This window comes from Delphinapterus leucas, chromosome 10, assembly GCF_059928025.1.
Source record: "Delphinapterus leucas isolate spDelLeu-1000000601 "Yukka" chromosome 10, BTC_Dleu_Yukka2, whole genome shotgun sequence".
NCBI classification, from domain to species: domain Eukaryota; kingdom Metazoa; phylum Chordata; class Mammalia; order Artiodactyla; family Monodontidae; genus Delphinapterus; species Delphinapterus leucas.
Genome location: NC_143138.1, coordinates 100,874,936 through 100,901,917, shown reverse-complemented (window position 1 = coordinate 100,901,917; position 26,982 = coordinate 100,874,936). Strand labels below are relative to the sequence as shown.

The 26,982-nt window shown below is 47.7% G+C and overlaps 1 protein-coding gene across 6 annotated transcripts in view; it reads left to right on the top strand.

Moving 5' to 3' along the window:
- Positions 1 to 24,984, top strand: part of NR2C2 (nuclear receptor subfamily 2 group C member 2) — an 82,544-nt gene extending 57,560 nt beyond the window's left edge. For 4 of the 6 annotated variants that reach the window (XM_089919777.1, XM_089919779.1, XM_089919778.1 and 1 more), the window contains 12 exons: positions 319 to 519; positions 2,582 to 2,684; positions 4,929 to 5,108; positions 5,990 to 6,137; positions 6,889 to 6,982; positions 9,942 to 10,075; positions 10,986 to 11,208; positions 12,303 to 12,424; positions 13,108 to 13,247; positions 14,504 to 14,641; positions 16,017 to 16,122; positions 19,061 to 24,984. In XM_089919777.1, the coding sequence (XP_089775903.1) occupies positions 319 to 519; positions 2,582 to 2,684; positions 4,929 to 5,108; positions 5,990 to 6,137; positions 6,889 to 6,982; positions 9,942 to 10,075; positions 10,986 to 11,208; positions 12,303 to 12,424; positions 13,108 to 13,247; positions 14,504 to 14,641; positions 16,017 to 16,122; positions 19,061 to 19,235 (1,764 nt within the window). In that variant the 3' untranslated portion in view covers positions 19,236 to 24,984. The remainder of the gene's footprint in view (positions 1 to 318; positions 520 to 2,581; positions 2,685 to 4,928; positions 5,109 to 5,989; positions 6,138 to 6,888; positions 6,983 to 9,941; positions 10,076 to 10,985; positions 11,209 to 12,302; positions 12,425 to 13,107; positions 13,248 to 14,503; positions 14,642 to 16,016; positions 16,123 to 19,060) is intronic. The other 2 variants (XR_016394769.1, XM_022562757.3) reach the window with 2 other exon arrangements.
- Positions 24,985 to 26,982: the final 1,998 nt, after the last annotated feature.

Genomic DNA, 26,982 nt, shown 5'->3' with positions numbered 1-26,982 from the left:
AAGGAAAAAAGTGTTTTTTTCCTTGTGATGAGAACTCTAAGGATTTACTCTCCGGACACCTTCAAGTTGACCACCTTCATACAGTTTCCCTTCCCTCCACTTCCAAAGGGCATTTTAATTCTAAAAGTAGGAGGGATGATGTCATCCTAGAATAAAATTAGCTGTATGAAAACCAGTTTCTGAAAAGCTCCCTGTTGTTTTCTCTTTCCCATTTCACCGGCACTGGTGAAACTGTCCTGGACCAGCACTGACTCCGGGCCGGCGTTGGCAGCCACTGCACGTGCTCCGTGAGAGCAGCCTCCGTGTTGTGTCTTGTAGATCGTGACAGACCAGCAGACAGGACAGAAGATCCAGATAGTCACCGCAGTGGACGCCTCCGGATCCCCCAAGCAGCAGTTCATCCTGACCAGCCCAGATGGAGCTGGAACTGGGAAGGTGATCCTGGCTTCCCCGGAGACCTCCAGTGCCAAGCAGCTCATATTCACCACCTCGGACAACCTCGTCCCTGGCAGGATCCAAGTAAGACCTGTTGACAGGTGTTTGTTTCAGCACTTCTGCTACTGCACTTGTTCTTGACTCTTACCTCTACCGTGGAGGCCAAATCCATCTCTAGTGGGTCCTTTGGGGACCTGCAAACATGGTGGGTTGCTGCCTCGGCTAAAGTAAAAATCCAGCAAATGAGTGGCGAGGCCCAGAAGGCAGCCGCTGCAGTGCTCAGATGGATGGAATTTGAGCCGGCAAATCAGCGGTCCCACAGGAGACTCACCTGAGCAGTTGGCATGAGCCACTGGAGAATGGTTCTCAACCAAGGCCACGTGGTGGCAGCCCTTGGCCTGTGATGCTTTAGGGGCACCACTAAGGGCTGACCACAGTCAGATGAGGACCGATTTGTTCTAACTCTTACCTCGGACTGGCCTGGCTCTTTATTCTGATCTTGTTCCTGTGAACTGCTGCCTGTGGGCCCCTCCGTTCTGCCCTGGTTCTCCCCCCTCTGGCAGGCGGGATGGGGTTGGGGCAGATACAGGAAAGAGGAGAGCAAGGGCTGGAAGAAGAGCAGGGTTATTGGGAAGCATTGAACTTCCAAGTCCAACACTCAGAGAAGCAGGGACTCAAGGCCAGTGTTCCATGGTGGCCAAGCATGGAGCATGTTTAGGCCAGGTCAGGGTGCAATCCATGGTCTTGTTTGGTTCTGGTTTTTAAGTTTTTTTAAAATTTGTGGTAACATATAAAATTTACTATCTTAATAGTTTTTAGGTGTCCAGTTCAGGGGCATTAAGAACATGCACACTGTTGTGTAGCCGTCACCACCACCCATCCCCAGAACTCTTCATCTTCCCAAACTGAAACTGTCCCCACTGAACAACTCCCGTTCCCCACCCCTCAGCCCCTGGCTACCACTATTCCACTTCCTATGGGTCTGACTACTCTAGGGACCTCACATAAGTCAAATCCTGTAATATTTGTCCTTTTGTGACCGGCTAATTTCACTGACCACAGTGTCCTCAAGGTTCATCTGTGTTTTGTCTTATGTGTCAGAATTTCCTTCATTTTAAAGGCTGAATAATATTCCAATGTATGTATAGACCATGCTTGGTTTTTCCATTCATCTGTCAGTGGACACTTGGGTTGCTTCTACCTTTCCTGTGAATAATGCTGCTAAGAATCCATGTGTTTTGCAGGGAGATTTCTACTATGGAGAAAATTCAGGAAGGAAAGGGTTTTTTCCTTCCGCTGGAGCTGGGTTCAGAACACCAGTATGTTCAGCTTCCAGAGCTGTACTTTTGAGACACCTCATAATGCCATTAGTAAATACTTCCTAGTGTACATTCTGATCATCTGGAATCAGAGTTCCTTCCTGCTTGCTTCGACTCCTTGTTTTTGAAAGGATGGCTGGTGATTCTCTTGCATGTCTTATAAGAGGTCATTGCACATAATGATGTCTGTGTATATTCTCACTGTACATAAATCATTTTAAGGCTTATTGTTAGTATATGATTTAATAACAGCTCTTTTTCATGTTGAAACCAGTTACATTACTCTTCAGATGAGCAGCACTGTGGGTCACCTAGAAAGTCACCTACAAATGAAGAATAGCAGGTTTCAGAGGCCACCTATCCTAGTCCCTCCACTGCCAGCTGCCTCACAAGAGAGCTAGTTATTTAGTCAGTAAAGCTTAATTACTTTTCTGCCAAGTAAACCTCTCTGTGTACTTTCAAGCTGTTTCATGAGAATAGAGAAGCAACCAAAAAGACCTTGAGTATCTTCATGTTGGAGCATCCGCCTGTGAGTCCCCACACGGCCCCTAGTCCTAGGTGGTTGGGGTGGCCAGATAGGAGGGTAGGTCCCTGAAAACCAGTGTCCGACCCTGGACAAGCCCACCGCCACCCACCACCGCTCAAGGGGCTTGGTCCAGGTGAGCGGCCACGCCATTCCTGGTGGCAGATTCAGTTGTCACATGGCATTTTCCCAGTTCTGCCCAGAGTTCTTAGAAACCCGAGATTAGGACTTCACAGTTCAACATGACTTTGCTTAGTGCTCTGGTTTTTCATCAGCACTCTGCTTATTTCTTGATTCTTCTTAGATCGTCACGGACTCTGCTTCTGTGGAGCGTCTTCTGGGGAAGGCCGACGTCCAGCGGCCCCAGGTGGTAGAGTACTGTGTGGTGTGTGGCGACAAAGCCTCAGGTGAGTAACCAAAGGCCATGCTGGGTGCACATCAGGGGCCAACATCATGCACCAGATCCGGGGCGGGGGAGGGTTGTAGGTTTCAAAACATGAACTCCACTCTTCTTATTGGGGTGGTGATGCAAATAAGCAAATCAGTTTGTCAGATTATAAGAATCAAAAGGAAAAATCAAGAAATTATTTCTGTGATTTGTAAATGTTGGTTGGATGTCAATTATTTTTGTACTAGTAAGAAAGAAAGTGGGACTTCCCTGGTGGTCCAGTAGTTAAGACTCCGCACTTCCACTGCAGGGGGTGAGGGTTCAATCCCTGGTCGGGGAACCAAGATCCCACATGCCACACACCCGCCCCCCCCCCCAAAAAAAGAGCAATCATTTCATTAGTCTGGTTAATATCTGCTCAGTTCTTTGCTGTTTCACAAGATGTGTTTGTTGTCTCTCCCTCCCTCGTCCTAACTGTAGCTGCCTCTGTCACGCCCCCACTATAACCCAGTGTGATAAACAGGAGGGGGCATGCGATTCTGGCTGGAGTCCCAGGGTCAGGAAAGGCCTGAAGTCACATTGGTGACCTTGATGGTTGAGTGTGTGCTGTCAGGTAAAGCAGAAGGGTGTTCCAGCTGGCGGGACCAGGGCCTGGAGAGTTTAGTGTTCCAGCTGGCGGGACCAGGGCCTGGAGAGTTTAACATCCATACCCACCATGTCTCTGGGGAAGCACTCCTGGGCTTCCATGGTTAGGAGGTGGGTACAAGGAGACTAAAGAATATGTCTGGCCCCAAAGCTCAGACTTCAGCCTGCTAACAGTGGGAGCCATAGAGGGTAAGTGATGCTAGGGACACTGACCTGAGTTCTGAGATGACCACTTGGTTCTGCTTTATTCTGTGGTCACTACATTCGTAGGAACTTTGGATACTTTGTGGTCCTGCTTTTAAAAAAAAGAAAAAAGTGCTGAGCCAAGCCTCTTAAGAGGAAGACAACCCCAGGCAAGCACCAGCTGAAGGCCGGAAGCACCAGCCCCGCCCGCTGATGCCTCAGGTGCTGTGCTCTCGCCCCCCCTCTGAAACCCTCAGCAGGCAGGGGCCAGCACTGCCTCTGTCCTCATCACCCTTTTGTTCAGATCTCTGGGCACTGGATGTGTTCTTTTCTAGTTGCTTCCTTACAGGCCTGTCTTCCCCTCCAGAATGTGCTCTTTTTTTTAGAGCAGGAACCGTGTCTGACCCCTTCATCTCTATATCCCCATCTTGTTGCTCAGCAAGGAGAGACATTCTGCAGACTTTCGAACAAGTGAATGAAGCATGAGCATAGCAGAGGCCACAGAATCTGCTTGGCTTCCTTCTGCGCGTAAAGCTCATGACAGGCTTGCAGTGCCATTGCCTCCAGATATTAGAGATCACTCTAAAGCCTAGAGAGCCCAAGGAAATCCACTGCAAGCAAGGAAGAATGATGTCCACAGAGTCATTTCAGCATGACTCTTCTTAAAGGCACACAATTGAGACCCTCTAAGTGCAGAGTTGGAGAACGGCTCCACGTGCCAAAGCTTAGGGCTTAGGGCCATGGGTTGCTCTGCAGCCGCCGTCCACAGTGACCCTGTGAACCCTGACCCTGCAGTGTAGTTATGACCCTGGGTTACATGAGACCAAACCAGGAGCATACGCGAGGACGGTCCCAGCTGGGAATGTGAGGAAGGGTAAACTCACGTGCAGCTCTTTTTAATGTGGGAGGGAATTAGAATTTAGAGACCCCCAAAGTAAACAAGCTTAGAAAAAAGAACTGGCGGCCTTCCTTTGGCCTGGGCTCACACAGTCACGCCCCCCACCCCGGGTCAGTCTGGGGCCCAGGACGTGACGCACACAGAGGGAGTAAATGCAGGATGAGACTCTTTGGGCTAACAAAACACAAGCTTGTGTTTGCTCTTTGACACTCTTGACGGGACAGGGGAGCTGAGGGCCTTCACCAGGCAGGTCTGCAGAGCCGGGCCCGGTGAGTACAATGGATGGTGCAGCCCAGCCACCATCCGCGAGCTCCTGCTGTGCACTCGGAGCACCGAGGTCATGCCATTTACCAGCGGCCACATAACCTGTCTGAGCTTCCGTTTGTCCATCATGACCTCACAGGGCTACTTTAAAGATGGTAGGAAAATGTGAAGGCCCTGGGTGCCATGCTTAGCACTCAGGCCTGTGGTTGGCCCATGGCTGCTGGCATCTGGCCCTGCACACCAGTCCCCGATAGACTTACCTTTCTCTTTCAGGCCGTCACTATGGGGCTGTCAGTTGTGAAGGCTGCAAAGGTTTCTTCAAAAGGAGCGTAAGGAAAAATTTGACCTACAGCTGCCGGAGCAATCAAGACTGCATCATCAATAAACACCACCGGAACCGCTGTCAGTTTTGCCGGCTGAAAAAATGCTTAGAGATGGGCATGAAGATGGAATGTGAGTAACTATTAAAATACCACGTGAGTTAATAAGGAGGGCGAAAGTGAGGTTTCCATGCCTGGCCTTAAAATACTCTTAACAGTATCTGCTGAGGCTTCATTTTGTTTCACCTTCAGGGTCAGCTCAGTGATGCGGCACTGATACCACTAGGATTGGTTGGTTTCCACGGTGGAAACCTAGTCCAGATAATTTGGGAGGCAGCATGTGGAGTGGGATGAACACAGGCTTTGGGGTAAAGCTGATACCACGTCAGCTCCAGCCCTGCCCCCAGGAGCCAGGAGGCCTTGGGAAGTCATGTGGCCCCTGAGCCACAGGTCCCCATCCATGAAATAGCACCCTTGCCTTCCTTACATGATGTGTCTGGGGTCCTCTTTTCTTCTGCAAAGGTCTGTTTTCTTCATTTGTTTCTGGCATGTATTCTTGCTCTTGTACCAGATGCTGAAGGAAGAGGTCACTGGTGTCACGTAAAATGGAGCCCCACTGACAGTTAGCAGAAGCTGTCCATCTCGAGTTGGGCATTAGGATGCTTCCTTTTCCACGTGGGGCATGGGCAGCTCTCTGTTAAGGGCCCACCTGAGGGGGTGTTTCTCCTCCTGGAGAGAGTCCTGTGAGCAGCAGGAAGTGACAGAATGATACCACACAAATGCCACTCGGTCCTTTCTTGGCCATGGCACCCGCCATCTTGAGCTCCTTTAGATTTGACAACACTTTGGCTTTGAGCCTTTCTCTCCTTTGGCTGCAAAGTCCACTGTGGAAGTTGAGCCAGGCGTGTCTAGCACCGAGCTTATCCCGACAGCAGTGGGCTTAGTCAAGAGGACTCCTACCTCTCCCATGAAGGATGTGGTTTTTAAACATGGGTATTTCTGTTGTGATTTAAGCTGTGCAGAGTGAACGGAAGCCCTTTGATGTGCAGCGGGAGAAACCAAGCAATTGTGCTGCTTCAACGGAGAAAATCTATATCCGGAAGGACCTGAGAAGTCCTCTGATAGCCACACCAACGTTTGTGGCAGATAAAGATGGAGCAAGGTCAGTCCCTGTGTTGACAAAGGGCGACGCTGTAATCAGCCTTTGGAGCCGATTAGGGGAAGCACAGATATTCCTTGGAAAGGGGGCTTATGTGGCTCCCCACCTGAGGGCCACAGCCTTGAGTCTTGTCTTGCCTTATCCCACCCTTTTTGGAGCCACTCTGGTCACACCTCTGTCCAGGCCTGAGGATGGTTGATTTAGGATGGGGTCAGAATTTCTCCTCTCCCAGGTGCTGGGATTATGTGCTGTAGTTCAGGCATCATTCTTGCAGGAAAACAGTTGTTCCATCACTCAGGAATGGGGCTTTTTTGCAGTAGAGATAAAAGGCCTAAGACCCAGGTGTGGTCTAGATGGTGCCACAAGTCAATTTATATGCTTTTTTTTTAATGTAATCTATCAAACTTAAAGGAACAGAAAGAGGGAAACAAGAAATCCAAAATGTATCATGGCAAGCGCTAGAGTTGGGAATGCCCTGGTGATACTCTGAGATCAGGTTAGCATTACTGGCACAGCAATGGACGTGGAAGCCTGGGGGGATGTGCGGTCTGTGTCATCCTGTCTCAGGCTGCAGACCCGGCTCTGCACATCTCATTGTAGAGAGAAGGGGGTTGGTGAGTCACTCTGTGGCTGAGTCTAGTTAGCTTTTCTATTGCTCAGCCTTGCAGATGTAGACGGGACAGGTAAACGCAGCCTGATCACACTGTGCATTAAATGTTGGAAGCTACTCTGGGTTTCTTTATGTCTTAAATAGACAAACAGGTCTTCTTGATCCAGGGATGCTTGTGAACATCCAGCAGCCTTTGATACGTGAGGATGGTACGGTTCTCCTGGCCACAGATTCCAAGGTGATGTTCTCTCCTCATGCCTTCTCCACTTTTATGTCTCAGTGCAGGCCGCTTCTCTGAATGTGTGCACCCACCTTCTTCTTGGCCTTCAGACTAAGTCGAGGCCATGGCCTTCTGCATCTCCATTTACTTCTGATACAGCCGTGCTGTGATTCGTTTCAGGGATGCCAATGGCTTTTTGGCAACTCAGTCAGAGCTGGCTGGTCATGGTCACTTAACATGTCAGGGTCTAGAGTTCAATTTGGTGAAAATTCTGTGGTTCACTTCTAAGATTTTCCCCCCTAGTGACGCACATTGGCAAACTACGGGCAGACTGAGGAAGAGCTCCTTATCCTAAGATGGCCTTTTGCAGGAGTCCCTGGTTCCTTTTTATTAGATGACCTGCAGGAAGAAGTCCAGCCAGGATTCTGGCAGCTCCAACCCGGACAGAGTAGGTCAGCTACAGGGAATCCAACTTGCGGACAGAGATGTTTGTCACCCCAAGAAAGAGACAGCTGGCTGCCTCCCGTGGAGATACCTGAGGAGAGGGGGTTTTATCCAGGCAAGGGAGCCCATTGCTTCTCTCACCTTATTGTCCCTGATATAACTCGAGCAACGATGAAGCGGCGGCAGCCCCACTGAGCCCCAAAGTCTCTGCTCTGGAAGGAGCGACTTAGAACAGCGCTGGCGTTGCTGCCGCCCTCAGAGCCAGAGCTGGGCCTGCAGGCTCCCCTCTCATCTGCTCTCATGCACATGTGGCGCGTTAAGGAACGTCCTCTTCTGGGAAAGGAAAGGCAAAAATGAGAGCCGATGGGACAGCTGCCCTCCACCCATTGGTCCCTGGCTGGGCTTTGAGCCTGTTGTCCTCGGGCGGTGGTGATGAATCATGCCTGGCTCGTTGCCTTAACCCGGCAGACGTGCAGGACAGTGACTGACCACCTGGTGGGGTGGACACACCATAAGCCCGAAAGTAAGGCCTGAGCACCCTGAACTCCTGATGGCAGGGGGTTGCGCAGCCCCTGTCCCGTGTGCCACCCGCACAGAGGCTGGTACTGAGCTGGCCACCCCATGCCTTCCCGTCCCCACCCCAGCGCCCACCAGGCAGGGGTGTTGGGAAACCTGAGTAAGTTAATTTGGTAAAGCATGCAGTGCCCACTGCGTAAACGCTGGCTGCTAGGAGTTGTTGTGGTCGCTGCACCGAGGAGAAGGAGCACCAAGCTGTGCGGTGATGAGTGAGCTGTAGTGAAGGCAGCAGCTGCGGGTCATAGCCAGGCCCTGCCCGCCGCTCCTCCAGGACGTGGAAGTGACAGGACCCACCCCAGAAGCTTGTCATGAATAATAGAACATATGCAGAGCCCCTTAAAGGTAGCTATTTTCAGAAGCTGATTTTTAAACTTTTTACTACGAAACAATTATACATTCAAAATCATTTACTTCGAATAAATACAAAGATACCACAGTGCTGCATGCTCCCTTCACCCAGTCTCTCCCGGAGGCCGTGTCTTGCAGAGCCATAGCACAGGATCAGGACCAGGGCAGGATATGGGGACAGGGGTGGGTATCGTTCTTTTTCTTTTTTTCACCCTTCAACTTTTTCCCTTCAACATATCTATCATGACGCCTACATCTTTCACCAGCTGCATGATATTCTGCTGTGTGGTGGTTCTGTGATTTATTAACCACATCTCTGTTTATGATCTTTTCTACTGATTCTAGTTTTTCATTTTTATAATCAAGATACAGCAGACATGTTTGTATACGTATCTTGGTTTATTTGTTTGAGTATATCTTTGGCTTTCTTTTCTTTTTAGTTGAGATGTAATTCCCATACCAAAAAATTTACCCTTTTAGTGTACAATTCAGTGGTTTTCAGTATATTCACAAGATTGTTTCAACCATCCCCACTATCTAATTCCACTATCTAATTCCAGAGCATTTTCATCATCCCAAAAAGAAACCCTGAATCCATTAAGCAGTCACTACCCCTTCTTCCTACTCCCGACACCTGCCAGCCACTCACTTTCTGACTATGGTTTTGTCAATTCTGGACATTTCGTATAAGGGGAAATCATACAATATGTAGCCTTTTGTGACTGGCTTCTTTCTCTTATCATAATGTTTTCAAGGTTCATCCATGTTGTGGCCTGTATCAGTACTTCATTCATTTTTATTGCCAAATAATATGCCATTGAATAGCTATATCATGTGTTATTTATCCATTTGTCAGCTGATGAGCATTTGAGTTGTTTCTACTTTTTCCCTATTAGGAATAATGCTGCTGTGAACATTGTGTACAAGGTTTTCTGTGCACATATGTTTTAATTTCTCTTACATATGTACCTAGGAATGGAATTGCTGTTGTCATATAACAGCTCTACATTTAAACTTTTGAAGAATGTTTTCCATAGCACCTGCACCATTTTACTTTCCTTCCAGTAGTGTATGAGAGTTCCAATTTTTCCACATCCTCGTCAACACTTGTAGTTATCTGTCTTGACTGTGACCATCCTAGTGGGTATAAAGTGATATCTCATTGTGGTTTTTATTTGCATTGTTAACTAGCTTATTTGTCTTTTTCTTATTAAGCTGTAAGAGTTCTTTAGATATTCTGGCTACTAAACCATTATCAGATGTATAATTTGCAAAAATTTCCTCCCATTCTCTGGGTTGTGTTTTGTGTGTGGGGAGAGAGAGATTGTCTTTTTACTTTCTTGATAATGTCTTTTGAAGCACAAAAGTTTAAATTTTGGTGACATCCAGCTTATCTGTTTTTCTTCTGTCATTTTATCGCATGCGTAGGTTTGTGTAACTACCATCACAATCAAGATACAGAACTGTTTCATCGCCAAAAAGCTCTTCCTCTCACTGCCCCATCATAGCCGTACCCCCATAGAAGCTGTTTTTAAAGCAACATTAAACCTTCATTGCCCTGAGAGTCTTGTATGTGTGTTCATCTTTAATATTATTTTCTGATTAACAGGCTGAAACAAGCCAGGGAGCCCTGGGCACACTGGCAAATGTAGTAACTTCCCTTGCCAACCTAAGTGAATCCCTTAACAATGGTGACACTTCAGAAATGCAGCCAGAGGACCAGTCTGCAAGTGAGATTACTCGGTACGAACCCATGAGGGTGGAGGCCCCTCCTGACATACACACAGGCGTGGCGTTGTGAGGGTGGGTGGCAGCATTTTGACACCCACCCTGTATTTAATCAAGGATTGCAAAATTGTCCCAGTGCCCCTGCATGTCTGTCTTCTTTCAAATTTTAACTATGGGAATGTGGATGCATTTTATTACACGATATAAAACAGTCTAAAAACTCTTTTCATTCCAGATAATAAACTAAATTGAGTAACTCAGTGGAAGCAGGGGAAGAGATGTTACTTGTATTGGTCACTGCTTATGGTGCCTAAACATCAGTAGTGCATCCCCTCTTCCACTTCTGTTTATCTTATGTATCTTTTGTCCAAGTATTGAGTTTAGAGCTTAAATCGATTCATCAGGGTAGACAGAGATGAGCTGTTAGATGGCACCAGCTGGTCCAGACACCTGTTCCCGCTGCCAAGGGTGTGTTCTCTTTGCAGCTGAGCCGCTAGGTTTGCTCCTTTCCTATTGGGCTGGCCACTCCTGCCCCTCTTGCCAGACCAGGCAGGTGCATGGCCGGGGCCACTCAGGTGCACTAGTCCTCATGTTCACTTGTGGTCTGGTAGAAAATTAAAATCTGGATCCAGTGGAAAGAGGATGGGATTTGAGTTAGGTCGAATTCTGGTTCTACCACTTACTAGTTGGGTGGTCTTGGAAAAGTTAGCTTTCACATCTGTAAGATGGAGAGAATTCTACCTTGGAGAGTAGTTGTGAAAAACAAATTACATGTGAAAATAAATATATAGCTTAGCACCCAAGGCGCCATGGAGACAGCATGTGGAAGCCGCCGCCCCTCCTCTCAGCATGTCAGAGTTAATTATCTTTTACCCAGTGTGGTGTTCCTTAAATTACGTCTCAGCTAGAGTTCTTCTCCTCATAGAAGCTGTGGACTCACAACACTTGCTTGCTACGTTTTTGCTCGCAGGGCATTCGACACCTTAGCTAAAGCACTTAACACCACAGACAGCTCCTCACCTCCAAGCCTGGCGGACGGGATAGACGGCAGTGGAGGAGGGAGCATCCACGTCATCAGCAGAGACCAGTCCACACCCATCATTGAGGTCGAAGGCCCCCTCCTTTCAGACACTCACGTCACATTTAAGGTGAGTGTGTGTAGCTGGGAGAGGAGCTCTGTGCCCAGGCTGGTCTCAGTTAAAAAAATGAAACCTTGAAGTGAGCTCATTTTTCATACGGTTGTGTTTGATCAGGATCTTGTGTTCCAGAACAATGTTCCCATTATGAAGCATTTTCACTGTCTTTTGCTCACTTGGCTGTTTGGCTCTGCCGGTAACCCTGAAGCAGGCGTGGCCACTTGTCACAGCCAAGACAGGCTGATGCGGGCTGCTCTGCCGTCCGCCTTCCCATGATGACCTGGCTTCAGTATAGGCTCAGGCAGGCCCTTTGTCTGTTCCAGCAGGCGTTCCCAGCCATTGGGCCTGACCTCTTGCCCTCTAGAGCCACAGAAAGTAGATCTCAGATATACTTGAAGACTGGGTCAGGTCCCCATGGTCTTCCCTGCACTCACCTCCCCGGCCTCACTTCTCCAGGACACTGCCAGGCTCCCTGAGCCCCTGGTCTCTAGGTCTGCAGATTGAGTCTTCAGTTCCCCTCGTGTTCTCCACTAGAGAGATCTGGCCAATCACTTAGGAAGACTGAGTCCCTGCCATAGTTGTCCAAGGGTGCCAAGAACACAGGTCACCAGTGGGATTCCAGCTTCAGAGGCATTCAAGCCTCTTCTAGACAGTGGGGCTCCCGGAACCCAGCCCGACATCCTGGTGGTGGTGTGTCCTCCTCCTGCCATCTGGGCTCCTGCTCAGCTCTCATTCACTGTTCCCTGAGGCCACCTGCCAAATCCCTGCTAGCCTGTGGAGCTGACCCGTCCCCGACTTTGAGTTAGACTTGAACCTATGGCTCAAAATGGAATTGCCTTAGAACAAGTACCAGTGTAGTTGAAGCAGAGTTGAGATGTATGTCTTTGTGTGGATAAGCTGGGAGGTCCCCATCCTCCCACATTCTAGGGGCCATCAGACCCTAGTTCACTGGGCAGGACCCCACAGGGAGTCAGCGCCGGCCCCCCTGCAGAGGACATATGTTTCACAAGGATGCTCTGCACGGGGGCTTCAGTGGCAGAGACTGGTGTTGACGAGCTGCCCCCGTCACTTGGTCACCCCCCCGTGCTGTGTGCTCTCTCTCGCAGCTCACGATGCCCAGCCCGATGCCCGAGTACCTCAACGTGCACTACATCTGCGAGTCCGCGTCCCGCCTGCTCTTCCTCTCCATGCACTGGGCCAGGTCCATCCCGGCCTTTCAGGCACTTGGGTAAGTGGCTTTTTTCTCCGTGTGTATCCTTGGGCAGGGCCTTTCCTGCTCTAGGAATGGACTGGAAGATCTCTGAGGGCCCTTCCAGTTTGTTCCTTTGGCCCGATTTGCTTGTTAAATACAGTTGGTGGACTGGTAGCAAGAGGACAACCTTGGTGGCCAAGGCTGCAGTGTTCCTCAGACCTTTATTGTGCCTTCTCCATGTGCCTTGGACTTGGTGCTAGGAGCAGGGGATGGACTGGAATGGAAGGCAGGAGTCGTCCTGTGATCTTGAGACAAATACAGGGTACTGTGTCTGGGGGCTTCTGAGATGAAAACAGATTGTCTCGAGGTGCATCAGCTGTGCTGTCCTGAGTGTAGATTCCCCCCTCCTCCCTGCTGCAGCCCCAGCTCCTCCCTGGCAGGCTGGGTGTGTCTCTACCTTTCGGAGCCCACCCTCGGGCTCTCAGTCCTTTGATCGCTGCAGCCTCTTGTGACAGAACCACACCAGGGCTGTTAAGGGAATAGTTTCTCCTCAGAAGAACTTCAGTTAAGGCAGTCACAGACAGTGGTGTTTGTGAAGAACAATCCTGGGCATTCCATAGGCCTTCAGCAAATACATGGTGACACAACTTGTTTGGGACACGCGGGGGCTTGGAGGAGTGCCACCGGCCCCCGCACCCACCACGCCTCTGTGTCCCCAGGCAGGACTGCAACACCAGCCTGGTGCGGGCCTGCTGGAACGAGCTCTTCACCCTCGGCCTGGCCCAGTGCGCCCAGGTCATGAGCCTCTCCACCATCCTGGCCGCCATTGTCAACCACCTGCAGAACAGCATCCAGGAAGGTAGGGCAGGGGCTGCGGGTGAGGACGGCTCGGTCTTGGCTGGCCCGCCGCATAGCCAGCCTGTGTCCCACAGCATCCCTTACCCGTCAGAATGTTTAAATTTCTACCTGACTGCCTTCTTTTCATATAATGAAGAGGAAAGGAAAAAAATAATTGGGAAAAGGTGCTGATTTCCGACATACAGACATTGAGTGATGTTTGCAGAACAGTCACAGCTTCTGTTTTCAGCTTCATTGACAGGTTGCCCTTTCATGTATCTCACAAATCCTCACAACCCTGTAAAGTAGAAACTGTTATGTCAGGGTTACATATGGGAAGACCAGGTCCCAGTAAGGTCCCTGGCTTGCCCGGGATAAAGCAGCAAGTGGGAGAGCTGGGGACTGGGGCACAGACCTGGGTCATGTGACCCCCTAGTCCAGGGCGTGAATGAACAAGTGAGTCTCTTATTATGAGATCTGTGCAACCACTCGACATCGGGTGGTCAGGTCCCAGCCGTATCAGGACTGGGGAGTAGCTGGGGTGGTCTCCACAAGCTGCACATCCGCAGCACACTGAAGACACTGTCAAGGGAGCCCACGCTGCCCAGTGTCTAGACTATCCCTGCAGATCACACTTGCATCTGAGGTGGAGTTGAATTGCTTTTTCAATCAGGCATCCCAGTGGTTGAGACCTAGGAGTGTGAGTCACCTAGTCACACCTTCGTTTTTCTAGTTATTCCTTTGGAATAGTTATATAATGGTGATTTTTAAAACCCTGTAACATTTTATTGAATTTTAGGTTCGCAAACGAGCTTTAGTTTTATTTTTAACTGAATATAATAATACTGCCTTCAGCAAGATACTGTCATGAAGACTAAATCAGACAACGGATAAAATTATTTTGACAACTAAAAAATGCCAACGTGTTCAGGTTGGCAAATATTTATTCAGTGCCTGCAGAGACTTGGAAAGAATTGACCTTGATAAGAACTGGCATGTGGGCCTTCAGCACCTGCAGGCCAAAGGTGCTGCCCAGGGCGGGGCCGGGGAGAATCACTGGTCTTGGATGTCGTTACTGAGGCAGAATATTAACAGAGTGGAATCTGGGTGCCTGTTGTCACTTCACCTATAACTGGAAAATGAGGCTCTTGAGATAACTGGTTTTTCATTTAAAAGTGAAATTATTCTCTCATTTTTTTCAACATGTGGCCCCTCAAAGAAGCTCATGTTATTGCTCTCATTAGCCTTTCTCAGAGGATCTGTGATGTTGATTTCTAGATAAACTTTCTGGCGACCGGATAAAGCAAGTCATGGAGCACATCTGGAAGCTTCAGGAGTTCTGTAACAGTATGGCGAAGCTGGATATAGACGGCTATGAGTATGCATACCTTAAAGCTATAGTTCTCTTTAGCCCCGGTAAGATATGCAGTGGTCACGGTCACTCAACGACGGTTTTCCACCTATGTCTACCGATATTTCTGAACATGAGCATGTTTGTCAGGTTGTCAGCAGTGTAGAGAGAGCCCTGCCACACTGTGTGTGACTGAATGTTCCCGTAATGTGTGCTTTGCTAGCTAACATAAATACATACGTTCTTTTAAAGTCCTGTCTTTATATTCCCAAAGAAATATGCTGTAGTGCCGGGTAACTTCATATGCTAAATAGATATCATCTGTATCCTAACTAAGCCATTGGCTAAATAAGACTACAGCAAACAAAATTGAGTACACATTTGGCCCTCTGTATCCACGGGTTCCATATCAGTGGATCCAACCAACCGTGAATCAAAAATATTCAAGGAAAAATATATTCCAGGAGTTCCAAAAAGCAAAATTTATTTTGCCACGCACCAGCAACTAGGTACAACTATTTACATAGCATTTATAATGTATTAGGTATTAGAAGTAATCTAGAGGTGATTTAAAAGTATACGGAAAGATATGTGTAGGTTATATGCAAATACTATACCATTTAACGTAAAGGACATGAGCATCAGTGGATTTGGTATCCATGGGGGTTCCTGGAACCAATCCCCTGTAGATACCGAGGGATGACTGTACTACCACCCAGTGTCCTTTTTTTGTTTTGATTTGTTCTGTTTTGCTCTTTGCTAATTTTTAGGTATGTTAGCACTTACAATCCAGTACAGGTTGAAACTGCACAAGTTTACCCACAGTCTCTGTAGGGCAGTAGCAGCAGCAGCTGCAGGGCATGCCAAAAGGTGTGGTCACAGCAGATGAAGAAGAGGCAGCGGGACTGTTGGTGGAAAGTAAGAGTCGACCGGGCTGGCCTCACTCCCCGTCAGCTCTTCTCTGAGCCACCTGAGAGGCCACTTGGTGACTGTTGTCCTTGACAGCAGGGGTGGACCCAGCTTAACCTCTCTGTCCCACTGCCCTGGCCCCCTACTCATGAATAACAGAATAGCTAATGAAAGTGGGAGACGCTATGTGATTAAGTATCTAGAGAGCAGATGGTAATTCTCATTTCATGTGGTATATGTTGTCTGGAGTAAGGAAGGAAGCCACAGGTCTAGAACCAGCTCCAGAGGGGCTGCTGAGGCCGGTGTGAGCACCCAGGGGCCGCACCTCTCCTGGGAACCTTCAGGTCCTGGCAGAGCACAGAGGAAGAGCCAGTGTTCTAGCAAGAGTGTCCAAACTAGACCAGCCTTCAGAGCTCAATCTATTGCACTTGAGAAATTTGTCAGAAGTTTTACTAAAAATAAGTACTGAGAAGTCTGCAAATGAGGCTTTCCAAATACAGAAGACAGTTTGGGGTACTTTTATTTTTTCAGATCATCCAGGTTTGACCAGTACAAGCCAGATTGAAAAATTCCAAGAAAAGGCACAGATGGAGTTGCAGGACTATGTTCAGAAAACCTACTCGGAAGACACCTACCGGTGAGGCACACGGGCACGATGGGGGCGAGGCTGGATCTGTAGCTGCAGATATCAGTTACATTGGCCTTCGCATTGCTGGCAGCCTGGTAGAGCCTCCATTTGATCACACTTTAATTCTTGCATTTTACGGCTGAAAATGGAGTGGGGAGGGTCAGGAGTCCTAGGCCATCCCAGTGTTGCTGGGTGACTGGGTGAGACCTTGGGTTATTGCTCTTTAATTTGAGGGGTTGGGAGCCGTGATCTCCTTTGGGGCTGATGTTGTGTGTGAGATGAGTTCTTACGGAGACTCCGCTTGTCCAGAACAGTCGGCAGCTCTGCCCTCCTGCCCCGCATTCATGAGGAGACGGTGCTAGACAAAAGGCTTTCCTTGACAGAAGCCAAATCTGACCCCTAGAAAGAGTGGGTTGGACAAAGTAGTAATTTAATCCTCACATAAACTGATTTTTTCAAGTTCCTTTATTTGGGTGAAAATTTATGTTTGGGCAGCAGGAAAAAAATGTTATGTGTATGCCTTTCTCATGCAGCTTTGACCAGGAAAGTTGTTCTGAAATAGGGCAGAATGTGCTGGCAGGCTTTCCCTCCAGCTGAGGAGTGGAAGAGCTCTTTCCTCGTGACCTCTTCTAACCCACTGGAGGCTATGTGAACTTCTGGGGCCTGTCAAGCATAGTGTTTCCCTCCCCACCTTCCCCCGATCTTGTCCTCTGCAGACAGACAGACCTCAGTCAATAGGTGCCCTGTGGGCCTGAGTGCCCCAGCCCCAGGGGGACAGTTTCTCTGGTGTGACTGGGGGCCTGTGGTGGGCCTGGCTGGCAGAGAGCCTGCCTCTGCTTTAGGCACGCCACCATGGCCAGACACAGCTTTTGCCAAAGCAGGATCCATTTTCTACTGGAGTCACTGAAGACCTCACAATGAATCTAGAATGGCTTCAGCCTCATTGCATACAAAGTGGTAACACACCCACACCAGAGCTCATACAGCCAGGCGTGTGGGTGTGCTGTCCCCTGAGGAGGCTCCGGGCCCAATCCACACAGAGCCTGTGGCCAGAAGAGGCTGAAAAGGCTCCTCTGGGGCTGCTGGCAGAGCCCCAGCACACAAGAATTGCCTTGACGATGGCAGCTCTCTGGCCTTTGAAAGTACATGTTTCTGAAAAATTCCTGAATCACTACTCCTGGTCCATTCAGGGACCCTGGGGGAGAAGAGGGCAAGCCAGGTAGGTGATTTGGGGCCAGAAATGAGAGCAGGGGGGCTCTCTCATAGCACTCGGGAACACTCAGTTCCCAAAGAAAAGGCCCTAGAATGGTTGCGTCCTGTTTATACAGTCATTGCTTTAGTCTGTCCCATCCTTAGGCCTTTTCTCATGCTGTTTGTTCCTCCTGAAATCCTCTCCCATCCTTTGCATCTCTGCTGATAGGAACCTTAGCCAGCGTCTAAGGCCCAGCTAGATATCCTCCCTGACTGGCCTTTGCTGACTTCCCAAGACCCTTCAGCCTGTCGGCCCCTTGGCACCTTTGGGTGCCCTGCCAGACACCATGGCTGGGCAAATGGATGATGGTGCTGGAATACTGCTTTCATAATACAAATATATTTTCCCCTTTTAAAAATAACGTTCACTGTAGAAAAAATTAGAACATTCTGGAAAGCAAAAAGAAAACTTTTAGCTCTTTGTAAATACCACTTCCCTGTTAACGTTTTATGTATTTACTTCCAGTGATTTCTTAGTATGTGCAATTGGAATCAGAAAATAAGGTTTCATGACCTTTTTTTCACTTAATATTCAGTGAGCATGTATACATTCTTCTAAATCATTTTCCATGGCTAAGGAGATGCCATAATTTCATCATTTCCCTACTTATGAAAATATCAGTCGTTTCAAGACTGGGCTGGCCCTGCAGTTTGCGTCCTGGTGCCCACCGCTCTGGGTGCTGGCTATGGAAATGGCCCATCCACGAGATGCTTCAGATAGTGTCCAGTAACCTGCCAGGACAGGGTCATGGTGTGCCCTCCCGGGGTTCCTTCCAAATAAAAATATTATTTTTAATTACAATGCTAAAAGAACACTGGAAATTAGAGCAATATAGAAAAAGTTTTAATTGATATAATCACTTCAAATCCCAATACCCAGAGGTCAATCATTAGCATTCTGGTGACCATCCTTCCAAGTACTTTATTTACACACATACATACAAAGGAATATACGCAAGTGAGGTCACGCTGTACTTGCTGTTTTACGTCCTCTTTTTTTTTTTTGGCTGCCTTCGGTCTTCGTTGCTGCGCGCCGGCTTTCTCTAGTCGCGGTGAGCGGAGGCTACCCTTCGTGGCGGTGCGCAGGCTTCTCGTTGCGGTGACTTCTCTTGTCGCGGAGCACAGACTCTAGGCGCGCGGGCTTCAGTAGTTGTGGCACGTGGGCTCAGAAGTTGTGGCACACGGGCTTAGTTGCTCTGCAGCATGTGGGATCTTCCTGGACCAGGGCTTGAACCCATGTCCCCTGCATTGGCAGGCGAATTCTTAACCGCTGAGCCACCCGGGAAGCCCTCACATCCTTCTTTTAAGTTTTTATTCAGCTGTATATCATGGAATTCTTATCAATGGATATAGATCTTTATTATCCTCTTTAATGAATATGTAGTGATTCATTATATGGAGACACCATACTTTATTTTAACCTACCCTCCACTGACAGGTTTTCAGATTTTTCATTTTGGTGGGGCTGAGGAGAGTTGTTATAAACAATGAAGGGAACATATCTGTACATAATCTTTGCACTCATGATAAACTACTACAAGAGGAACTGTTGAAATCAGAAAAGCAAGGGTGGGACAGTGAATGTGTTTGTTTGGTTCAGTTCCGAGCAGTGCAGACAGGGCCCCTGGGAGCCTATCCAGGGTGAAGTCTGAAGTGCAGCGAACCCCCCTTTCTCTAATGACCCTTCCTCTTACAGGTTGGCCCGGATTCTCGTCCGCCTGCCAGCACTCAGGCTGATGAGCTCCAACATAACAGAAGAACTGTTTTTCACTGGTCTCATCGGCAATGTTTCAATAGACAGCATAATCCCCTACATCCTCAAGATGGAGACAGCAGAGTATAACGGCCAGATCACCGGAGCCAGCCTATAGCGCACACCTCACACCTGCCGAGGAGCACAGGATCCGCCCAGGACCGCTCAAATACAAAGAAAATAAGTAGTGGTATTTTGGTATGTGCAAATATTTCCAGTATCTTAGCTATTTCCTACCTGGTTTCTTCTTATCTGTTAATCCCAGACAGTAGCAACTAAAAGACTAGTAGGATCCTTTCCTGCCATAAGAAATGTTTTAATGCCTTTTGATGAAGCAGCAGATTTTGGAACAATCTTTTAACTCAGTTTTTATTTAGAAATTCTCAAAGGGCAAAAAACAAAAGCAAAGTTTTATAATGTCAGAGACTAGTTAAAGAAAACTAAAAGAACCTAAGAGAACAACAGTATGTGTGTATATATTAAAAATGTCCTTGGAATTAATAGCTACTAATTACCAGGGTAATGATATTAGCACTTTCTAAGCACTTCTTATCAATGTGTAATGTTAGCAACATCTTGCCTATGTGCAGGGCAAATGGAAAACTGTATGTCTTTTGCCGAAATACTAACGATTTCTGTGAAAATGCAATAGGGTTACAGGAGACAATCATTTATGCTTGAGGAAGGCAGGCGTCATTCCTAACTGTGCGCACATATTGCTGGTGTAGAGCTAATTCCCGGGAATGAATGAAGATGCAGCTTATCTGTACGCGCAGTCAGGGGCAGTGTGGTGGCACAATCGTGGTGACCTGAATTCGAAGCTTCCTCAGCCAGAGCTGATGCTTGTCGGGTTCCCTGACCTCTGGTCCTGGTCTGTGATGGGCATCTGCAGGCTCCTCTGAACTCGGGCCTCTTCTGGTGACTGGTTCTCAGAATTGGATTAAACCAGTCAGATGTTAACTGCCAATTCCTGCAGCAACTGAAAACATCCGCGAATCACCTCCACCACTCACAGCAGTTGGAGCGTTCTGACCAAAAAGCGCAAGGTGAGCATTCTGAACCCTTGCCGGGACCTCCCGACTACAGTGTGGGGGTGGTTGCATGTTTTTCAGGTGGAGGAGTGCGAGGGCTCCCTTCTCAGCAGTTTCCATCCCAAATGCCCCTTGGGAAGGGCCCTGTGTTCCTGCACTTCGGTCCGAACTGGGAGGTGGACTGTGGTACGGGTCTTGCTGCCTGCCCAGGCAGCAGGTGTGGTGGAGCTAAGTGGCATGTTTCTCAGTGTCTCCAGGCTCAGCACCTCTGTCAGCAGGTCTCTCAATGATCCTGGCATACCACGCACTTGGGTTCCCCCGGTTGTGCCAGCAGACAAACTCTGGAGCGTTTTACATGATGGATGTAGAAGCAGGCTGCATGCTCCTTAAAAACAACCTTTAATCCCCAGAGTTATCATCTTCTTTCTCCTTGTAAGTGATAGCGACCATTGTTTACAAGAACAGAATGCGGTTATTGGGAAGTTTAGTCGGAGAAAAGCGCCCATAGTTCTCCTGGTTGTGAAGCAGCAGCACACATTTCCATTTGGGAAAAGTAGCAAGGCTGCCTCAGGTACCTGTACTTTCTTTCTGTGTAGCCCAGATTAAGAAAATACAGTGTGAGGCTAAACTTGTATTTCTGGAACCTTTTGATCAGATGATACCCCAAAAGACCCCAGTGCACTCACTCCCCTGCCTCCAGGCATCCACGGCCGTGTAAAGCTGAGGAGAGCAAGGTGGGTGCCGGGCTGCCGCCACGGGCTTATGGCAAGACGGGACTCTATTCCGCAGTTGTCGGCGGCACTTATGGAAGTCATTAGTGGGAATTAGTGGGAACAGCGTCTGCAACTTGGAAATTCCTGTTTGGATCTGATTATGTCATTTATCGTTCATGCCTTGGGAGCAAATTTTGGAGAATAGTGGGGGTACCCGTTATAAAATAATGGGAAGGATTTAATTTTGACAGCTTAAATTTTTGGTTTTCTAACTTTGAAGTGATTTAAGTTTCAAAATTAAGGCAAAAAGTGGCTAAGGATTTTCGCAGAGGGCATTTTGTAGCACTTGTGTGCATCTTACATAGCGAGTTGCCTATTTTTCTTTCTTTTGACTTTGGATGTAAGCATGTCTGTTGATCCTGTAGCAGCTCCCTGGGAACACGTATTGTGTCACGCATCTTTCAGGTCTGAGCTCTCGGTGATGGTGAAAAGGTCCGCGCTGGCCGGCTGCCCTGGGCCCTGGGCGTCCTGTGTCTGTGAGGCTTTTACACTCAGGTTGCTAAGGTATGAGGGCAGCTTAGCCAAGACCTAGACTGAAGTCTCTGCTGGGAACAGAAGGTGGTACCAGCAGGGAGACAGTGAACACCTGGATAAGCACATGCCCCACTGCAGCAGGACGGCTCGGGAGAAAAGCTGATTCTAAGCTGGTCCTGCTCCCTGAGTCCCTTCGCTGCTGATGGCTGATTCTAGTGGACCATTTTGGGCTTTGAACACTCCTCGTTAGTTTCCTAGATCCCCTTGGCCTTACTTTGGTGGACTTTTCCTTAAAAATCAGCTCCACACTACCTGAATTCTCGCCACTCCAGATCATCTCAAGCCTTTGACAGCAGGTCCATTCTCTCTTGTCAAACTGGTTAAAAGAAACCCAGAGTCAAGAATTATTTAAAGAGATTGCAAGTAAATATTTGGGCTCAACTTTGACCAGGCTTTTCACCCTTGTTAGTAGTTTGTGAAACTCTGATTTAGTGCAGTGAGACCAGCCCTGAGTAGTCTGCATCTGAGTGAAATAAGCCAGGATCAGGATTCTTTGCCACGAGAATCCTGGCCCAGCCACCCCTCCCTCCGTGAGGAAAGTACCTAAGGGAGGTGGGGACAGACGTACACCACTGCTTCTTGATGAAGTGAGCTCTTTTCCATCGGTATTTCAGATAATGTTGGACAGTTATGTATTGAAATTTGTGGAGTTCATTACATATAATCATAAAGCAGGACCAGAAGAGATGTAGAAAAAGACCAAATTACTCAAGCAAATATTTTCCATGTTATTCCTTGAAAGTATTTTTAAGGAAGTATGTTACCACCCTTCTGATTTGTGTGTGTGTGTGTGTGTGTGTGTGTGTGTTTGGGGTGGGGCGGGGAGGCTACCTTATTTATTGTCTAACCTCTGCCATGAGGCTGTGGTCAGGGTTCTTTTGTTGTTTGGGTTTTTATATTTAATTTCAGGTGTAGTCACTTGTAAGATGTTATGTAATCGCCCTCAAGAGGGATTGTTTTCTAGCCTGTCGGCGTCAGTATTAAATGCAGACTCTCTCCCAAGGTGGTGGCAATGGACACGGCTACCAATGGCTCCCTGATCGATGTGGCTGCAGCACCCTCACTGGGGCACAGGGCTGTAGCCACACTGCATACTGGCTCTCTAGCTTGTTTGGGGGTAGCCACGGCAGGGAGCCAAGAACTAGAAGGGCTCTCGTTGTACCTAGCGCTCTTTATCCTGATCCTTTGAGGGAACACCAAGCAGGAGCAGTCTTGCTCCCAGCCCTGCCCTCTGCCTGACAAGCAGCCTTTGGATGGGGATCCAAGTTCCAGGGCCTGATCAGATTAGAGCCTGGAAACGCGTTGCCCACTTTCCAGTAGAAGTGGCCTTATGTGCAATGGGGCTGAAGGTGACATTACAACTCTTCTGAGTCCAGGTCATGAAAGGTGGCATCTTCTGATGCTCACCTTTATTTTGGAGGATGGTGCCCTTCAAAGCCTGGAAAGGCCGGAGAAAGCAGGGCACACACTCACATCCTTCACTGTCCCACTTCCATTCTCCATAGGTTGTGCGGCTCTTGGAAAATGTCTTAACTTTGATGTAAATTTGCAAAGCTAGCCCCTCATCATGACCGAGTGGGATGAGTCTTTTGTACACAGAGTCCTGGGCCTCCTCACCTGTGCCTCCCACCAGCAGGCACTTCTGTGTGTTCAGCCCTGGGGTCCCTTCGGCGGCATTGTGTGTGTACAGATTTATAGGCTTGTGTGACTGACTGAATGTACATGTGTTTATACCTTCTCTATGTGTACAGTGTATATAGCGTTATGTGTACATAGATGTATATATTATGTATACAGACATGTAGCCACGTATCCAGACTTTCCTTTTGTTTTACAGAGAATCTATGATAGAGTTTCTACAGTAAATTGATGTGGGTGTTCCATGGTCCCCTCAGCAGGATGGATTTGCTGAGACTTTAACTAACTCCATTTTCCTTTGGGTGAGCCTGGCTGGGAAAGGCCCTGAGGTCAATGTCCACTCTGCACCAGGGCAAGTTCCAGACAGAAAGGCCCTGGCAGGATAACATTGCTTTCTATTCTCTAGGAAGCATGAATGTTGATGGCTGATTTCTATGGTATACAAATTACAAATCTTAAATTATCTAACTGTATATAGCATGTGAATGAAATCCACTGACCTTATTCCTTTCTATGAATTATGACTCTAAAATTTTTAAATTTCAGATAAAAATTGCATTTTTATACAGATGTATACCCTTAAAGCTACAAATGCCAAATTTTCCTTGTCCAGGTCTATTCTGAGGAATTTTCCCATTAATCGGGCTTTAACTGAGATACAGCACTCAGGAGCCAGGGCCCAGCCAGCAATAGTTGCTCATGCACCTGGTAAGCAGAGACCTGAATGGTGGGAAGGTTGAAAGCTGGCCTGCTGAAAGAAATCACTGGATAACTGCAAAAACTCACGTAATCCACAGGTTACTTTTTTAAAAAAAATAAGCTTACTGAAATGTTTGAAAATACTTCATTGAGACCACAGTACTCGGTGCCTTTTGTGAGATGGTGGGTCGTTTAGCCTTCAGCTTCCCATAGCTTTGATGTGACGAAAGCTCCTGCTACTTCACTGGCCTCATCCCACAGTGATTGTTCGACCTTTCCTGTGTCCTTGCCTGTCGTGACAATCACACTATTTGAACGTGGCCCTCCAGTTAAAACAAGTGGAAGCCTGACAGTCTCTAAATGAATCTTTAAAAGTGTTCCTTTGGGGCTATTTACCTTAACTGTAATCTAAGAATAATTAAACTGTGAGTTTAAAAAAAGTATCTTGGGGGTGAGGAATGTCTGAGATATTTTTAATGCCCAGCTATACTTTCAGTTAAGAAGCCAATAATAATTCTGAAATGCTGGGAAAAAAGGCTCAGCAATATTTATCGATTGACAGACTGTGATAAAGCTTAACACTTGGATAACAATTAGAAATGGTAGTCTTTACATTAAAAATGGCTTTTCTTTAGGAAAGTGTAGTCAATTATCATTTTAACCAGAGCACTCATGGATTCAAATGCTGCTGCCACACACAACTCAAGTGCTGGAGTATTTTTCTACACTCTCTCCGTTCTCCCAATTATCTTGTAAACCAGTGTTCAACTAGTTTTATAACTGAAAACTGCACATTTTTCATAGTACAAACCATAGTTTTTACCTGTAGTTTGGAGCTGTCTGTTAAAATGTAGCTGTACTACCAGCCCTTTCAAAAGAAGTGTGTTAAAGGAAAATTTGGGTGTTAGATTTTTGGGACCGTTTCTGTAACCTCTGCCCTTCACAATATAGAAAATATTGTTTATGCCATCACATTTTAATTCCAGGTTTAAAATCTGTCGAAAGCTGTATAGCTTGAAATCAGCTTTGTTTATGCGATGGCATTTAAAAAACAGCATGTTCTTTTTAAACTGAATTTTATATCTAATCAATGTCTTCAGTCTCGAAGAATTTGCATTGTTGTGTTTGTATATAGAGTATTGCAGTGCATGAATTAGCTTTATGCATTTTATTAAATGCTGTTTCAATGTGGCATTATTGTTGTGGCTTAATACTACTACCTAAAAGAGGTTTATACTATTAAAGTGAATTAAAAACTAATAATGTGCATCCTGCTCCTCATTTCTCCTCGTAATAGTAACATCGGTAACGCCTGACCCCCAGAGGCACCCAGAATGCTCTGCCTGAACCCCAGGTAGGTGGCAAGGAGGCACCCTGGTCGTCAGACCCCTACAGCTCGCATCCCACCTTAGCCTTGCCCAAAAGTGACTTAGCCCTTGATGGTCCATTTGATTGGTCCACTGGATTGTAAATACCTTTAACGAAAATGCTGGCGGGACCATCCCCTCTGCGTCCTCCCAGTGGAGCCACTCCTTGGTGTGGTGTCCAGAAGCCACGCAGACTTTCCTGGAGCAGAGCAGAGCACAGCTTGGGCCTCCGGACACAGATCGCTGGCACAGACAGACGTGCACAGAGCCAGGCCTCAAACCGGCAGACGCTTCCTGTAAGGATATTTGCTATCCAGGGTAAAAACGTCTTAAAGTTTCAGAAGTTTAGAACTTGCTCATTATGTCATCTGACCTCTCATTTTACAGATGAGGATTCTAAGGTCCAAAGTCAGATTCGTGGCAGAACCCACAGGCAGCCAAATAGCTTTAAGTGGCTTTGCCAGGTAGAACTCAAGATGAGAAGAAAACTGGTCACTTCAGTAGAACAAGGCCAAAAACCATCTGGTGAACACTGCTCATGCAGACAGAATTAAGAAAATGTGTCAATTACAAGATCCTCATATGAGAGGACTGGGATTGACATATACACTTATATAAAATGGTAACTAATAACCTGCTGTATAAAAAAATAAAATTCAAAAAAAAAGATCCTCATAGCAATCTTCTCTACTAATTTCTTCCCATTTTTGTAAATTTAAACCCATCTTTTTACCACTAATAAAGTAGGAAATAGATGACAAAGGAATAATGCCCCCCAGTGGTGTTTATCTCCATGCATGTTACCTGCTACCTATAAAATAGTCCACGCAAACAGTAACAGCAGCACCATCGTGTCAGGCACTGGACATTTATTCTCTCTCTAAAGAGGGGTCAAAAACTAGCTTAGTTCAGGGCGATCCTCCTATTTAGCAACCCTGGGGGCGCCCTGTGGACCATGGAGGGAAGGGCCATTTCTGTAAGTCCTTCTGTCTCACTAGCTCTGGAGACAAGGCCAAGAGGAACCAGCTCTTTCTGAAAAGCCCAGTCAGCCACTGTGAAGGCCGTGGCTGCCACCAGCTGGGAGCAGTATCAGAAACATGGCAGGAACTGAGACCAGCACCCAGGGAGGGATTAGGATGGGGGACAGGTTTTTCTAGCTGCCCTCGGAAATGGTGACGGGGGAGAGAGCGCCAAAGTGTTGAATTTCAGTTAAACAACACTCATAAGCCTGTGGTCATTCAGGACAGCTACCCATTATACATCAGACCCACATGCCCACCTCCCCCCAACCCCGACGTTTACACCATCACCCCGAACACAGGTCTGGTACAAAATCACATAACCTGAGCACTGTATGTGAAAGGAGCCAAACTTCCCCCAATTTAATGAGGTAGTCTGCAACACTTAATATAAAACATCCCAGTCGCACACTGGGACAAGGACTACCTTTCTTCCCATCTCACAGGGAGCTTTCGGCTTCAGCCCAAGTCCTTCACTCCTGACCAAGGATACCTAATCTTAAGGTGACCCTAGAGGGCCCTGGTGTCTCCTGAGGAATGAAACCAACACAACTGAAGTGACAGCAACATCAGTGTCCTGTAAGGAAAGAACTCCCAGGCAGACCCCCAGTGACACCTCACACCCTCTTCCAAACCTCAGTAAATGAAGGCTGACCAAGCCAGACGGTAGCGCCCTCCACCAGGGGGCGCCCTCTCCTTGCCAGGGAGGCAGGTCTGAGCCTCCACTGGGACCTCTTGGCCTCTGGCACAGCCTCGCCCCAGTGGTCAGTTGGCTTCAGTTTAAAAAGCGAGCGCTGCACACAG